At 41.6% G+C, this 16,429-nt stretch overlaps 1 protein-coding gene across 5 annotated transcripts in view; it reads left to right on the top strand.

The window, feature by feature from the left end:
- The window catches only part of inpp4b (inositol polyphosphate-4-phosphatase type II B), a 141,257-nt gene that overhangs the window by 23,867 nt on the left and 100,961 nt on the right, over window positions 1–16,429 (top strand). For 3 of the 5 annotated variants that reach the window (XM_036551010.1, XM_036551008.1, XM_036551009.1), the window contains exons 4-5: window positions 11,145–11,263; window positions 14,488–14,604. In XM_036551010.1, coding sequence (XP_036406903.1) covers window positions 11,145–11,263; window positions 14,488–14,604 — 236 coding nt within the window. Of the gene's footprint in view, window positions 1–11,144; window positions 11,264–11,806; window positions 11,876–12,866; window positions 12,970–14,487; window positions 14,605–16,429 lie in introns of those variants that run through there. The other 2 variants (XM_036551011.1, XM_036551012.1) reach the window with 2 other exon arrangements.

Genomic DNA, 16,429 nt, shown 5'->3' with positions numbered 1-16,429 from the left:
ACATTGGGGAAGGGGGGGGGAGCTGATAGCGGCCTTCGGAGATGAGACCGCATCTGTGGGTGACGAAGGCCCATTAGATGTCTCAGACTGGGAAGTTATTACAAGGGCAGAGCTCCCTTTCCTTGCCTTCCTCAGGTTTTGACTATGGGCAGACAGCCTGCTGATGTTGACAGACTGTGTAAAAGACCTGCACATGCCTCTGCAGGCCCTGTGCTGCTTTAGCTGCTTTAGTCTTCCCTAGTGCCCAGCGGGCAGGCCTTTCTGACAGCACAGGCTGCTGCATGGAGGACATTCCTCAGATTGGCTCTACCTTTGACTTGCTGGCAAGGAGCCACTTGTAGGGCTGTTCAGAAAGCTTTCTGCCACAACAAATGCTGCTGTGCCACAGACAGACAGGTATGTGGTACCCTAAAGGCTACAGCTCTGCATTCATGCCCTTTTAATAGCGTACTTGGAACGCCTGGTGCGAGAGCTGACCTGACAAAACAAACAAAACAGCTTGTCGACAGGGCCGTGCCCTTTCACTAGCCTGTTTCTTAGAGGAGAGAGCAGTCCATGCTTGCTTATAGGCCTCCCCAGTCTCTCCACAGTGTCCTTGTGTGGGTTTCTTAATATGCTTGCTGATTCATCCTTCGCGGGGCTGAGATTAAGGTTGGTCCTTAAGCATATTGTTGACAATTACACTTGAGATATAAAGTGTATGGAAATACCATGCCACTGCAGGGTTGGTTCCTATAATTCTCTCCATACATGGATACAGGAAACTACATTTATAGGTAGTGGAGAAAGGATGGTATGACTTCTGGTCAACAATTCTTCACTTCTTCCTGCAGGTGAGTGTGGCCTATTGATCTATTGGCCCTGGAAAGAAGGTGTAGGAGTCACCTCAGGTCCACTGCCAAACCTTGATGACTCAAATGATTTTTTTTTTTTTTTTTTTTTACCTCATGGGTGTGGCATATTGAAGTGAGACGGCACGAATGTTACATAAGTAATCTTGGTTTCTCAGTCTGACATATTTAAAAATGTCTATATTCCCTTGTCCTAAATCGAGCAGATAATGTTAAGTATCAGCGGTTTTTTTATTGAAAAGCACCCAACCAAACTGAACAGTAGTTCAAAATGTTTTACCCAAAAATGTCATCTAACATGAAACAATTTCCTGTGCATCAAAACAAAGTCAATGCCAAAATCAGAAAAGTCAGTAAAATGTCAGACATCCATGGTGCAGTTTAAAAATAAAAGTGCTATTTAATGTCCATTGGGAAATAACCTTTGACACAGTAATAGCATAAATCAAACATCTAAAAAGCAGGGTAAAAGCTAGCATTATAAAAGATGACGTAAGCACTGTCTTGCTGGGATGTAAATTCATTAAGAAATCTACCAATGTTATCCTAACATGCCTGCAAACCTTTTACCAGTGTAGAGAAGCTGGCTGATGCTTCTCCATACACAAGCTAGAAACAAAAGGTAAAAATAAATAAATATATATATTTTTTTTTTAAAGCCAAACAAACCAACCTATGCAAGCCTATAGCAGGGACACTTCCCCCCTGCTCTGCAGCCATACCTGTATTTAGTCAGGCCTCGATCAGTAAGGTGTGGCTCCTTATCCAATAAGCTGGTCCCCTTACAAGTTGCCAACATGTGCACCCAATTAACCAATGATTGACACACAATCGACAATTCACAATTAGCATTTAGTCCAAGGAAGAGGTGGTGAAGGCTGTCCTTCACAACCAGCAAATTACAAAGCCATTAAGTCAAAGATATACAGGTCAGGATATTTAAACCTGATTCAGGTGATGGCTTTCTAGGGATGGTTAAATAAATGAAGTTTAAATATCCTTATCAAAATGCAAATAGCAGAGGACAAACAGGAACAATAACCTGGAATAATCTATACCATTGTATAAGTATGAGGTAGTATGGTACCTCACTCACTTTTGGACTGTGCAGCCCTCCCCCCTCCAGAAAAAAATCAGAAGCTGAATATCATCAGCAATCATTTAAGCATCAGTAGGGGTTTTCTTCAATCAGGCAGGGTCACATCAGTGAGAGGCTGTGCTAGTCAATGCAGTGATAGACATTTGAATCCCTCTGTGCTGCAGGGACTAGTGGTTGTCTGCATGTTTTGATGGCATGCAGCAAAGAACCAAGCTGGCAGTGTAGTAGGAGATGAGCTTTGCATTGCAAATCTTGCTTAATGCCACCATTTTGGCTGTTATGTATGAATATATGTAGCATGCAGTGCTTCTTCTCAAATATTGACTGTGGGGGATGCCATGTTCAGGCCTTTCAGTGAATGGGTGTGTTGCTGTGGTGGTTATATCTAAATCCTCTCACTCTGAATCACAGTGTAAACATTGATGTTGATGTGCTAGAGAGGCTGGTATTCTATTCTGCTCATGCAACTCATCTCTTACTACCCTCAATACAACACCCATTTTGAAAGTGAACGTTTATTTAAATGGAAATGCTCAAATATATTAAGTCTTTTTAGGGCTTACCTGCTTACTTGTCACATTTACAACAATCAAGCAGTGCTTTTAATGATGAGAAAGATATAAAGAATTTATGCCCAACCATATTTCATACATACTCTGGACTTCCTTCATTTTATTAGTCATTCCTTGTATCTTTTACCCTGAATAACTTTTAACACCTCAACAGATTGATATGAACAAAATAAGATTCATCATATATAATTTTGTGCTGTCCAAATACAACTCTGTGTGCCAGGGAAAAAAAAAAAAAACACCAGTATCCATCATTTCTCCTGGCAGGAGTTACACCTGTTCAAAGTAATGTCGTATAAATTTCAAGTAATCAGACAAGTACAGGAGTGGTCATTTGCAAAAAAAATTCAGCGTCCATTCTTATGCACCCCCTCTGGAGGTCAAAACAATCAAAAAACCACATTAAATGGATGTTTCATTGGGGGATTGTGGAGCAACATTAGGAACTTCACCTAATTATTCGGGTTATTATCAGGGATCTCAGAAATCCGTTTACTGCTGCAGAACTGAGAAAATGTGGAAATTTATATTTTCAAAGGGTACAGCATGGAATTCCCCGTTCTAAAAGATTACTGCTTTTCTCGGTCCGCCGCAGCAGCAGTCACGCATAATGTCCTAACAGCCTGATTAGAGGCACGAGTGTTTAATCACGCCGCACAATGGCAGCCGTTCTCGGGCTTCTTTGTGATGCCAGGAGGTTCAATTGAAAACATGAGACTCCAATCAAGCTGTTAGCATCTCAAGGCATGCGTCTCACACCCAGCTGCCCGAGGGGGCAAAACGCGTTTGTGTTCCAGACAACACCGCACGCAATAATAAAACTCCATTTCATTAAAAAAATCGGTTGTGCATTTATTAGCGCGCAAGCGTCGCGTGGCCCATAAGTTCGAGCCGTGGGTCGCATTGTTATGGATAAGATACCATCTATATTTCTGATTTGCAATTTCCCTTCTTGTGTAAACATATTCATTAAGTGTTTCATTGACGAACAATAGGGCAACATTTTCTAATCAAGCTCTGGAAACCGGAGTATTAATAATTTTATTTTTGTTCCCCACACTGGATTATATTGTTATTGCCAGATCACGTGCAATGTAGGAATATGTCACTGATGGATTGCATGATGCAACAAGTAAAAGAGAAGCTCTCTGTAGCACTTACCCTGGCCACAGCTTTCTCCAGCCTTGCTGCTTTTTTGCAACAACTACTGATAAATTTGTCTTAAAATTGTAAGGCAAGGTGTAGTATGCATTGCATGGTCAAAGTATTCATTTATTTGTAAAGCAGTGCTTCTGCCTAAAAACAATATGCAAAGTACTGTATAACAAAAATGGACAACTGAGATGCCAGGTGGTTACTTTCTGCGATTCTGTCACAGCCAGAAATACAGCAGTGGGATTGACTTGTCTGCAGCTTTAGATGCACACTCGCTTCCTGATGTGATTATTGGCAGTCAAAGGTGGTATTGTAATTGCAGCAAAACAGCTGACGTCATTGAGTTTGAAGAACTGTTAGCCCAGACCAGAACACGAAGCTTGACTAAACGATTACCAACACAGGGAAGCAAACTGGTCCATCACCTTAACCGACCCTTTGAGTTGTGTGCATGGAACTGTTGTGTGAGACCACTGTGAATTTTACAGAATACGCATACATTCATGGGTAATTTGATTTAAACTTTCATGGTTCATACATTAATTTTGATAAGGGGCGGTTATATTTATAGACCCTCAAATTATTTAGACATCTAGTGGGGAAATATTTCACTTTAGAACTGGAAGGGAGACAGGTACTGAAAATGAAGAAATACAGCAAATAACTAGACTGTCTGTGTTGGGTTATTTACCCTGAGAGTTATCTAATGTTTGCCTTTTTTGTTGGTGTTAGTTTCATGGTCAATATAACTAGTTAATAATAAATAATATTTATTATTACCAGACATAAGTGTAGACCTATGCTATTGCATTGGAGGACCATATTTCTGGTCTCTTTAAAGCTGGTGCATGTCATTGGTGCTAGTTTTTGGGAAATGTTGCAAAATAAACTGAACATCTCCCACTGATTTTCAGTTACCCTGATAGGTTGTGCTGGCAAGTCTATACTGTGACATCAGTGTCAGGAACTACAGGAATCTATGCAGCCAGTCATTTGCAAGCAGCTACTTGCATCTGCTGCAGCCATTTCCTGGAATGTTCTAAGTCATTCATGAGTTCCTGCACAGTCTTCATTTCTGTGGCACAAGGAAAAAAATCGATATGACCAGTGATAGATCATTCATGATCATTTGTGTTGTGTCTTCAGACAATATAGCTAGCTACATAAACACATAAAATATTGGAAGCGGAATAACATGACATTTAGGCTATACAAACAGAACATACTAAGGCTGCTCAGTATTATTTGATTTCCAATAAGACATGTAGGAAATGTAGACATGAAGAAGAGAAGACAAGAAATTTCTTCATTGAGAACAAGAAATCCTCATTGTATTAGTTATTGTTTTAGTGGTGTATAATAATTTATACCACCCTGATTTTTTTAAATATATATCCACGAGTTTTCAGTGAACAGTTTTTGCTGGCCTAATTAAAGGGAAATGCTTCCAGTAAAATATCGTGGCCTTCCTGTCACATGATGAAATAGGCTTTCCAGTCAGGACAGAGCAATGGTGAGAAGTTTCATTAGGGGTAGTGGAGAATTTGCAATAACTTCATGTGGCAGGAAAATTCAGATGGAGAAGATGCCAAAAAAGAAGATAAGGAAGAAAGTGCAGTTTGAACATTTACTGTGTGGTCGTATTAAGTTTTATTTGAATTCTAACTGTTCAAATGAGGTTAAAGTACAACTGTTTGCCATAGGTCCAGTAGTAACTCAAAAGAGAAAAAGGTAGCACATCCCACAAATAAAGATGAATACTTACATTGCACTTCTGTTTATTTTGAGATTGCATTGGCTATTCAGCCTTCATCAGAGCATCCTTCTTTGATAGGGCCCATGTTTACGTCTGTGGAACACCCTAAAAAGGCCTATTTGTTGGTGCTGTATAGGTATGCAGTGTACCCCATCAGTCCGTAACTTGGTGAGTGACATACCTGCCACCCCCAAGCTAACCCAGCATAAATATTTCTCAATACCGTGATGGAGGTTTGCAATTTGTGACCAATCTTTACTTAAAATTGCTCTGACCTACCAATCTCCCTCTCCCTCTCCTTTCAGAAAGGAATAAAATATATATACACATATAGAGTCTGCTTTCCTCTTCTTCTTATTGTACCAAGAGTCATAAAATGACACCATTGTTTCTTCTCAATTTGTCTCACAATAGCTTATAATTAAAGAAAACAGGCTCTCCTTAAGCTGCAAAAACAATTTTTCCAATGCTGACATCCAGTAGTGTGGTACTCAATGCTGTGACATCACACACAGTTGGTGTGTTGTGTTTTAAAGAGAGGTTACATTATCTGTTGAGGACTCTGGCAACATTATCAGTAGAAGTCGATAAGGTAAGAAATTTGCTTTCATGATCTGAGCTTTACAACAGACTTAGAAGTCTTTTTGTCATAGAGGGTTCTAAGGGACATTTCTCAATTGTCGGTTTTCTGCCACCATTTACATTCTGCTGCAGTCTAAATGCAAGCATTCATTTCAGTGATTCATTAACATATGGCTGTCTTTTTTGAGGCTTGTTGTTTTAGGCTTGATTTTTACTATAAGCAAAGCAGACAGTATAAGCGTAATTTATAGACAAGTCACGTACCAGTTAGTGGTAGGTTTACCACAGTGGAGTTATTACTGATATTGTGGAATGCACATGAAGGTTTCAGTGCTCTACAGCAGCAAAAAGGAGGTATGAGTGTTCATTTGTATGAAAGATGCATTGTTCCTTACTTTGATGGTTACTTGGTATAGACTAAAATTAACCATGATTGGCAAGTCAAACTTAAATGTGCTATATTCCCACAATACTGTTACCAGTATCATTTAACATTTACATTTTGTCGCTTAGCCTATCCAGAGCAATGTACTTCATCATGACATTTAACCTCACATGTAAATGTTTGACATCCAGTAGATGCTTCCATCCAGGATGATTACAGAAGTCAAACACAAAGGGCATCCAACAAGTGACACAGAACTGTTCACAAACAAGGACACCGCCATCTGCACGCGAACAAGGGTCAGTGGCAAGCGCACAAGGCCGAGGCCACAGATGCACACGTTGGCCCAACACACAAGAGCAACACAATACACAGGAGTGTACCATTCCAACACATACTCACAGCCTCTCCCAGTGACCTCTCTCAATGGACTCCCATCAATAGACTCTCTTGTCTTTGTACAAGTGAGTCTTAGTACAATGAAGGCTGACACACCCAATGAATGCCCTGCTCAGCTAATGAGCGAATGAGCAGCCAGCTGGGCAGGGGAAGTCTAAAATACCAACTAACTACACCAGCAGTTAAAATTCACTTACGAACTAACTAACCAAGGCAAAAAACAATAACAACTACATACAGTATTGGTCTCATATCCAATTTGTAACAAAAAAAAATTATTTTGTTCTTGATTTTCTTTGCACGTGCCAGCATTTTTCTGGAGCAATTCAAGTTAAGCTTGCTGCTGGAGGGAAGAAAAAACAACTTTGACCCTGGATTTGGTACAACATCTTCCTAGTTACAAGTTCAGTTCCCAAACCACCACATCTATATTTGTGCACTCCACTCTCCATAAGATTATTTATTGTCAAAGAACAGTATATGACAGCACAATTGGAATCAAGACTAAATGTTTATATTCTGTCATCAGCAATGATATTTAGCACATATCTGAATTTATTGATGATGAAAGCTAAATAACATGATATTGTTGCAAAGCATCAACATAATTAGGGTATCTGTATTGTGATTTGCTATGCTTGTGACCATTGTATGGTTTCCTTTAATCGGTTAAATTGTGACGCAGTTATATATTACTTTGAAAGTCACGAAGTTTCTGTGTGCTGTACAAAACTGCATCAAGCTGAACGCTGAGAACTGTGCGTACCAACCTTGGGGCGGCAATACTGAGAACTGATCACAGCCCCGGGGATTGGCAAAGATGAGGAATAGACTACATTGTAATTATAAGAAATCACATTTGGCGTGATTTTAACTGTGGTTGGAGAGCACAGCTTGATTAATGTGAAGCAGCAAAGCTAAATATCGTCGCCAGAAATCCTTTGATGCTGAGGCTGTGCTGTGGTGTAGGTGTACTCAAGCTATAGCTACTGTAAAAACCATCCACATATTTCTGAATTTCATCATGCAACTAATATTTTGAGGATGTGTCTGGTTAATTGCTTAAATATTTGCTAGTCGATGGAAGCTGATTAACTGGCAAACAATAGCAGGTGCCACAGCTGTAGAGGGGAAATATGAGCCATTGAAGCTATCTTTGTTGTCAGGGCGAATGAATCCACAAAATTGTGACTGTGAGCTAGTGACACTGTATGTATGCTATATGTTTTGGGCCTCTTGAGAATGTGTTGATTCCCCAATTTCCAATGTACTATATGTAATGGCTTTAAAATGTGATTTGACACGGGGAAATGCAGTTGGAGATATAATTAAATATTATGGTGTTAATTGTTATAAGTTACAGGTATGTAATAATACTGCAGATCCCTTTAGCAAAGGGAATGAGAACATTTTCCGTTCCTTTAAAAAAAAAAATTGAGATTTTTTTTGTGAGGTTCTCTCAAAAAAGCCTCACTACCTCATTTTACTCAAACAAATGATTTCTTGTTTGTGCATCTTCACGTTGGCCCAGGCATTTTCTTATTTCAATAAAAATATGAAGAAATCTTATGTTTTTCTTCTTTGATGATATGATATGAACACTTTTCATTGGAAATCAGAACAATTGGTGTGTATTGGTTGAAGACAGTTGCAGCCTCTCAGTCCTATAGCATTTTTAACAGCACTGTCTTAAATCCATTTATGATGGATACATATTATTTACAGAGAGAGGTCCACTGTTTAAGAAACCAACAGCATAATGCATGCACATAAGGATTTAAACTGACTCAGAGATGAACACAAAGTGAATAATATTGTTATAGTGTTATATATGTCTCTGCCACAGTGATCACAGACAACCGTAAAAGGTTAACATGTAATGTCTTAATAAATACTTCCAAATGTTGAGTGCTTTAATGCCACCTCTGAACTAGACGGCATACTGTAAATTATTAACAGGTTTGAGCTGGTCTCCTTTCCTGCTTTCTCATATGTTTAGTGGTGTACGAAATCCTGTTGGGAAATTACGTTTATATGAGTTTCTGTGTGTCTTAGAGCAGTGTTTCTCATCCAGGGTGCTGTGACAGATTCGTGGGCCACCAGAGCCAAGCAGGTGTGCCTTGGAAAATTTTCCAATAAATAAACACTTAATATTAATTAGATCAGCTCTGTTTCATTCCAGCTCCCGAAATTGTGTGTTTAGACAATTCTGGTCTATCGGTGTAAGTCCACAATAAACCCCCTGCCAAAGCTCTACCAAGGTTTCACACTGAAAGTACATGCTATTTATACAGCCTTATTAATGAGCGATGTGGGGGTGTAGGAAGTTTTGGTGGCTGGGAGAGATAGTGGTGCACCACAGGCCTTCCTCATTTATGGACAGTGTGTGCCGGTGCAGAGAGAATGCTGAAAAGCACTGTCTTGGAGGGTGGGGAGGGCATTAGAGATTTCCCTTCAGCACACAACACTACAGAGGTTTATCATTCGCCAGCCACGAATGCAGCCGCAAGGCATGCTGGTCCCATGGCAGGGGCTCAACGGCACAGGCTTGGCAGCATGAAATGTTGGAATGAATGGATACTTCCCATAGTGCAAATGGGATTGACAGAAGGCCTCCGCTGTACACTAGGCTCTTGAACCATGCACAAAGGACGCTGTACTGAGATATTTGTGTTTATGGGGTTTAAGTATTTAATCATATGTGAACAATGGTCTTTATGTCGTATTATGATGAACAGGGTTAAGGGTGCCACACTTTCTCTCATGGCCATTTGAATAACTTGCCTCTTTCTGCCTCACAAAAGTACATTTGACTAGTGACAACCATTAATGTAATTGAGACAAGCATCGTATAAGTGAACCTCACCTATTTGTAGAGAGGTACGTTGCCTATAACCCACTTTTCTATTATTTTCCCAACCAGTCGTGATCCAATCAAACAAACCTTGAATTTCAATGTGAAATGCCCACTGTGTGCTGATTGAGTGGGTGGACAACCCGCTGTTTTTGATTGCCCGGCCTTTGTGCCACCATTATCTCAGTTTAGAGCATGGTTTTATCACTAGATGTGTGATAACCTTGCTCCAAATGTGTATCACTAGGTCTGGCACAGCTGGTAAGGGAGAATATGCAGAAAGCTGCCGAATGTAATGAGACTTTAGCTTGCGAGAGAGGTAATTCTTAGCTATGAATAACATCACATTTCCTGTGTGCTGGCTGACTGTTTTTACCTGCACTCAGTGAAGTGGCACACAGAGACAGCGCAGCTGTAGGAGTGTCCCTAGATATCGGACAGTAATTCACCTGAGACAAAACAAATTTATATCTTTCAAGAACCGGGGACTCAGACATGGTGTGAGCTCCTCTTAGCTTGGCAGTGTGCCATTACTGGAGATTCCAACCAGAAAAACTTCTACGGGTAAGGCTGTAAATGTATAATCAAAATGCAAACCACATTTAAAACAATAAAGCCATATTTAAGAGGTGGTAATATGCCATCCAATATAAACAATTCTCAGACCTCTGTCATGTATATGCATAAAATATGATGACAATTACTGAGAATTAGTATCCTGGAGTAGCTCGAAATTTTATTGTGGGTATAGATGGTCTAAGTGGATTGTTGAAAAAACAAAAATAGCAAAACTGGCACATTACACTCAGTGGAGTGGGTAGGCTTCTCTGTCCATGTGTTTAGATAAAGTGTTCAATGTGTGCATGAAAAAAACTGTTAAAATAATAAGTCTGCAGTGTGGAGGAAACATTGGTTTCCTTTCATTCGGCAGCTGAAGCAGGGCAGTGTTTTCCTGTAATAGGAGGCTCCAGGGACTGAGCCCAGCTTTGCTGAAGGAAATTAAAGCCTAATAAAAATGACACTTTACCCAGAACCTGCCAGAGAGAGGGAGGAAGGGAGAGACAGGGAGAGGGGGAGACAGAGAGAGAGAGAGAGAGAGAGGGAGAGAGAGAGAGGGAGGGAGAGAGAGAGAGAGAGGAAAGGCGATACAGGGGAGAGAGAGAGAGAGAGAGAGAGAGAAAGAGAGAGAGAGAGAGAGAGAGAGAGAGGAAGGAAGGGAGAGAGTGTGAGATAGAGAGAGTGCTTGCTGTAGCTGCATTAGTGCACTAGTGAAAATTAAAACTGCTTTTCAGGTGTCCGGCATGTGACTTCCTATTTCTGTGCAGATACTTCCAGGAGAGACTTCCTCCGGAGCTGGTGGGGAGAGCTGCAGGGTCTGCCTGTCTGCCACCCCCCCCCCTGCCCCCCCCCCCCCCCCCCTGCCTGCGCCCTCTCCCTCACTGTGCTCTGGGCTCTCTAGCCTTAGCCTGCCTGATGTCGCTTGTCTTTCAGCATGCAGGGAGCTCGCCGCCCCGGCGCGAGAGAGGAAACCCAACGCTGTGGTGCAGATCGCTATCATAAACACACAGGAGCAGAGCCTCACCGCGTACTCCTACACTGAAATAGTCGAGGTAAGGCGCTCTCTCTCTGTCTCTCTCTCTCTTCCTCCATCTCTCTCTCCCTCTCTCTCTCCCTCTCCCTCTCTCTCTCTCTCTCTATCTCTCTCTCCCCCTTTCTCTCTCTCTCTGTCCATGCATCTGACTCACTGTTTTATTAGCCAGAGTGTGGAGGTAAGACTCAGACCACAAGTGTTCGGCCAGCAGCTGCTTCTCCCTCTTGGTTAAGCAGACCTAAGCATATTCCTCAGCGCTTGGCAACTGCCTTCCTGTCATGATTAAACTTGTCTGTTAGTGAGAGGTTTCTTTCTCTCTTTTTTTTTTCCACGTAGGCATACCGTCTCTCATGAGCACACAAAGAAGGGCTTATTTCCTACAGATTTGATTTTCCAGGGTGTTTTCATTTAAGATGGAGCTAGATCCACTCAGAGGCCAGTCTGTGAGAAAGGCAGGCTCCCAAACTGTTAGATGTGTGGGATCTCTGTGCCTCTCGCCCAGTCTGAAATGATCAGACGTCTTTCCTAGTCTTTTCTCATACACAAATTCTCTGATTTCATCCTCTGAATTTGAAGTGCTGGACTAATGCCAAACAAAATGGACTCATGTTTACGGTTTACTAGGAGGAGGGTATGTAAAATGTTTTTTGTTTTTTTTTTCCCTCTCTCTTTCTCTCTCTCTCGCTCTCTCTCATCGAGGTCTGGGCATGTGGCTCTGTAAAAGAACTGCATTGATCTGGAGAAATGAAACACAAATGTCACACTGCAGTCAGTCAGGAAGTGCTTCAGAATGGGGTGAATTTGCGTCAGGTTCTCTCAAATGTACCGTGGCAAACAATAATCCACCTTCAGTGGAATTTAAGGTACTTAATTATGTGTGTCTACGGGGTTTGTTTTGGAAAGTCGGTCCAAATTGGATTTGCGCTTTCATGTCGCCGTGTTTTCAAACACACCTCTTCCGTTTCGCTGCAGCCTTTGAAACTGCAGTGCAGCTGTTAGGTTTTTTTTTTCTTTTCTTTTTTTTGCTCTCACTTTAGAAGAGAACAAGTAAAGTATGAACCATGGGTGTGAGTTATGAAGAGATCGACAGAGTGCAGCCTGGTCTTTCAGATCACTTAATCCCCAGCATGCTGGAGGTACAGCTGTGGCCCGAGCCACGCTTGTTTTAGTGACCGATAGGTGCGATGAGCGCTTTGAATGGCTCAGGGGAGAGTGAAGCGTAGGGGTGTGCGGGCAGAGACACAAGCATACCGAGCGCATTCACTCCATATAAATACCCACACAGGTTTACTTAAAACCGCTGAATGTCATTAACAGTGGTCTGGCAGAAAGAAAGCCTGCTCTGTAAACACAGTGGAGAATGAGCAAGGCACGGTTTGCGTAGCAAAAGCGGAAAAAAGCCGTCAGGCTTGGAATGATTCCCCTGTCTGTGGGAAAAACTGGGCTGTGCCGTGATGTTCAGCTTGTGTGAGGGGCACAATTAAGCAGCAGGCCAAGGAGGACTGGGTAAGGAGTTTTCCTCTGGGTTTTTGTGGGAGCCCCTGTCTCGTGACGTTTTTCACGTAACCAAAACGCTGGGAGGGGGGACCAGCTTCTCTGCATTCTCAGCTGTCCACCCCGGACTGTGTAGAGAGACCACGGGACGTCCTGCATGGGCTCCACTCTTGACTGATTTGTGCCTGATTGTAATTGGTCACCCTTTCCATCGCCGAACTTAACATGCTGGTAAGTGGGGAAAGGCTATTCCGTAATCAGAACAGGTTATTTTGGACCCTGCTAGTTGAGTAGGAAAAGTAAACATCTATCCTGTAGATTTGGTACAGATTTTTTCTCTAACAGGCGCTGGGATGTCACTGTGTACAGTTGTATCAGCCCCAAGTCTTAGCCTGTTGGCATAACCTTCCCAATATGACATGGCAACAGGGGCTCAGTAACACTTCTCTAGAATTGACTTTTCACTTTTTTTTACAGTCCCAACTTGAATGGCGGACATTTTCTTTGATCGCTTGATATTTTTCTGCAAATATGAAGCAAATACTTCACTCTGAATTGCTTTAACTGTTTGAATTTTCAAGACAAAATGTAGTAGAACTATTTTTCATGCAGCACAATATATTAGTAATCATGCGGTAGTATCCATGGAGAGAATCATTCAAAAATAAGTTGGCAACTGAAGCTTGGAGGGAAAGGTCTTTAAGTCTTTTTTTAACTTTGTCATGAATTACAGAGTAAACAAACTGAGATTAATGTGTGTAATGTGTCATTTGAATTCACTGGTGGTAATCAAATTATGTTCATTCAACTCTGTGAGTGTGTTAAGAACAGCACATTTATGTTAACTGTGGAATTCAGCTGAAAGTATATTTAACAGTGGTCATTTTGCCATGTACAGAGCTGTGGAAATAAAATTACAGCACCACAAATATTAGCTGAATTGCTACCTGGTATTTTACAGTGTTATCCATGTACTTTAAAGCAACAGGTTACTCATAACTCTTACTCAACTGCACCCTCATTTGTAAGATAATTTAATCTAAAGACTGTATATTGTAGCGGTTAACAACATTTGCAAAACGAGAGCACTGCCCTGTTCTCAGAATTACATGTTGTTTGATGCTAATGACATCAGCGTCATTAGTTTGTTTGTGGAACGCTTTCAGTCATTTTCAAATTACCTGATTAAATCGTGATTGCTCATTATGCTTCTTTTCCAAAATCCCAGTGGGGGAAGTGTTCATTCCAAAACCCTCCCTGTGCTGGGAGACGGGGAGGTCACAGGGAAAGGAAGCGGTGGTGTAAACAGACAGACTTTGAACGTGTATTTTATCACAACAGGTTATTAGGCGCTCAAGAGGAAGGCCACACGAGGGCATTTAGTGCAGTCTGCCGGGCTCCACCATCCCTGACCGATCTGTGCAGGGCACTCATTTATTTATCTTTGTAGGCCGATTAAACTCACGCCACTCCCGAGGAGTTTTGCCGGCCTGCCTGATCTGGTTCGGCTTAGTATCCATGCCACCCGGGACCCCTTCGACCCCCCCACCCCACCCCCCCAAGACACCAGCAAAGGGGAGGAGGGGGGTGGGGGGGCTCTTTATCGGCTATCTGCCACACAGGGGGGGGAGTCCCTAGGGTGTCGCAGGCACCGCGCAGCTGCTCTGAGCACGGTCTCCAGAGCGTCGGAAGCCCCCGCGCAGCTGTTCACTTTCTCAGATGCCTGTCTCCCTCTTCTGCCCCCCTCAGGGAACAAGAGACCCACTGTTTCTGACCGGAGTGACCTTCCCCCCAGAATACCGCATCTGCGAGGAGACCCGGGTCAAGCTTACGGTCTATGATGTGAAAGACAAGTCCCAAGAAAATGTGAGTAAAGGGGGGTTTACTTCTCTTTATGTTTATATTTAGCAGCAGATCTGCATTCAGATACGCGTTTTATTTTTGACTGTGAATGACATGGGAAAAAAGAGACATGAAAGTTGGGTCTAGTTGTTATTAGTGTTTTCATGCTGTGGCCAGATGCAGGCCTTGAACCATGTGCCTCTGATGAATACTGCTTGCAGTGGACAGGATGAGTGGTTACGGTGGATGTCAGAGGCAGGCATTTTGTGATCTAGCTGCTGTCTCCACCGAGGGAAGCTGAACCAGGCAGCAGCAGTGGTCATGGTGGCGCCTTTGTTAAATGCCCGGCAATAAAAATTTGAGTGGGTTCTGTAGTGTTTTTAAGATTAAGCCATGTATCAGAGAGCTGTTTAAACTGCATGACGGCATTGCCAATTTCAGAATACCTCATGCGTGAAGAGGGCCACTGCCTTCCTATAAACTGTGCTAAAAGTCCGTAAGAAGGAAAGCGATGTATAAGCAAGAGGGACTGCTTGCATTTGAAAGCAAGCATTAGTCAGTGTTCTTGGCTTTTTTATCTGATCATCATTGCACAATTCAGCAGTTTTAGATGTGGACATGATTTCACTCTGGGGATTTTTTAGGTAATCTCATCATGCAGTTAAGATAGGATCAGGCCAATGTAACCTTGGAAGCAAGGTGTGTGGCCCAATCATATTACTTATCTTATGCACTTGAGTTTTGGAAAGGTAAAAAGAAGTTTTTTTTTTTTAGTCAGGAAAGATGCCTTTCAGACTCCAGTGGTAGCTACACTATCCATTAAACTGTTTCATTTTTTCAGCCCCCCAATCTCATTACAAATTACTATGCATTGAAAACAAATAAGTACAGTATGATTGTCCTGGAAGTTATTGGTCTTCTGATTTATGTCTGCTGATTTCATTGGTGAAAATTCCAACAGTGGATTGATAATTCTTTCCCAGATGAGCTGATGATCCCACTAGCATCAACAATGCGCCTGCTGCTTTGCTTAATGCTGCTATTTTTTACTACTAATGTAATTCAACAATACAGCAGTTCCAACCAAACCATAGGCTACATTTAGGAAATGTGGAGGTGAAAGTGGATGAAAGTAAAAATTTTGAAAAGATTAGAAATTTCTCTTGTCTCATAAAACTATTTACTCTTAATCTTCAGATATCTACTGTGGAGTAGATCTTAAGATAGATAATAGTTTAGGCACAAGTATTGCAGTTTTGTGTGTCAGGTTAAACTTTCCTTTGTAGCAGTCCATTTCAGTCTGTTTATCTTTGAAAATTCTCTGCTTTTTTAGTTTGGCACTGTTCTAATTTCACTTTTATTTTAAATATTCTTGAAAGGGGTGTGGCCAAATAAAGAACACAGTCAGAACAGCACAATTCATAGCAGACAGCCTCACAACCTTCTCTTACCAATCAGTACTTCCTACAACCACAAGTACATGGAAGGAAAGGGCCTAGAGCTGGCAATCTCTGACACAGCATGCTTATGGGGTCCACCATCTGATAGGTATTTATGTAGCTACTGTAGTTAGCTAGGCACACAAAGAAAAGATTTATGTGACATAGTTTATTTGTGCAATACATTTACGAGTTCAATTCTGGGATGAAAGTCACTGTCCATTTGTTTATTATATTACTTCATAAAGAAGAAAAAAACGTTGATTGAAATTGCTTGCATCACTCAGTTTTCAAGATGTCGTATCTGAAGCATAATCATAAAGTACAGAGAAGCATCATCTGTAATTGACAAACCTCAGGCTAAAAAAGAAGGCCAAACAAAGCAGTCTAAGAAGGATGTATAATACTGC

This window comes from Megalops cyprinoides, chromosome 18 (genome assembly GCF_013368585.1).
Source record: "Megalops cyprinoides isolate fMegCyp1 chromosome 18, fMegCyp1.pri, whole genome shotgun sequence".
NCBI classification, from domain to species: domain Eukaryota; kingdom Metazoa; phylum Chordata; class Actinopteri; order Elopiformes; family Megalopidae; genus Megalops; species Megalops cyprinoides.
Note: the sequence above shows the minus strand (reverse complement) of the source record. Positions and strands in the feature narration are given on the sequence as shown.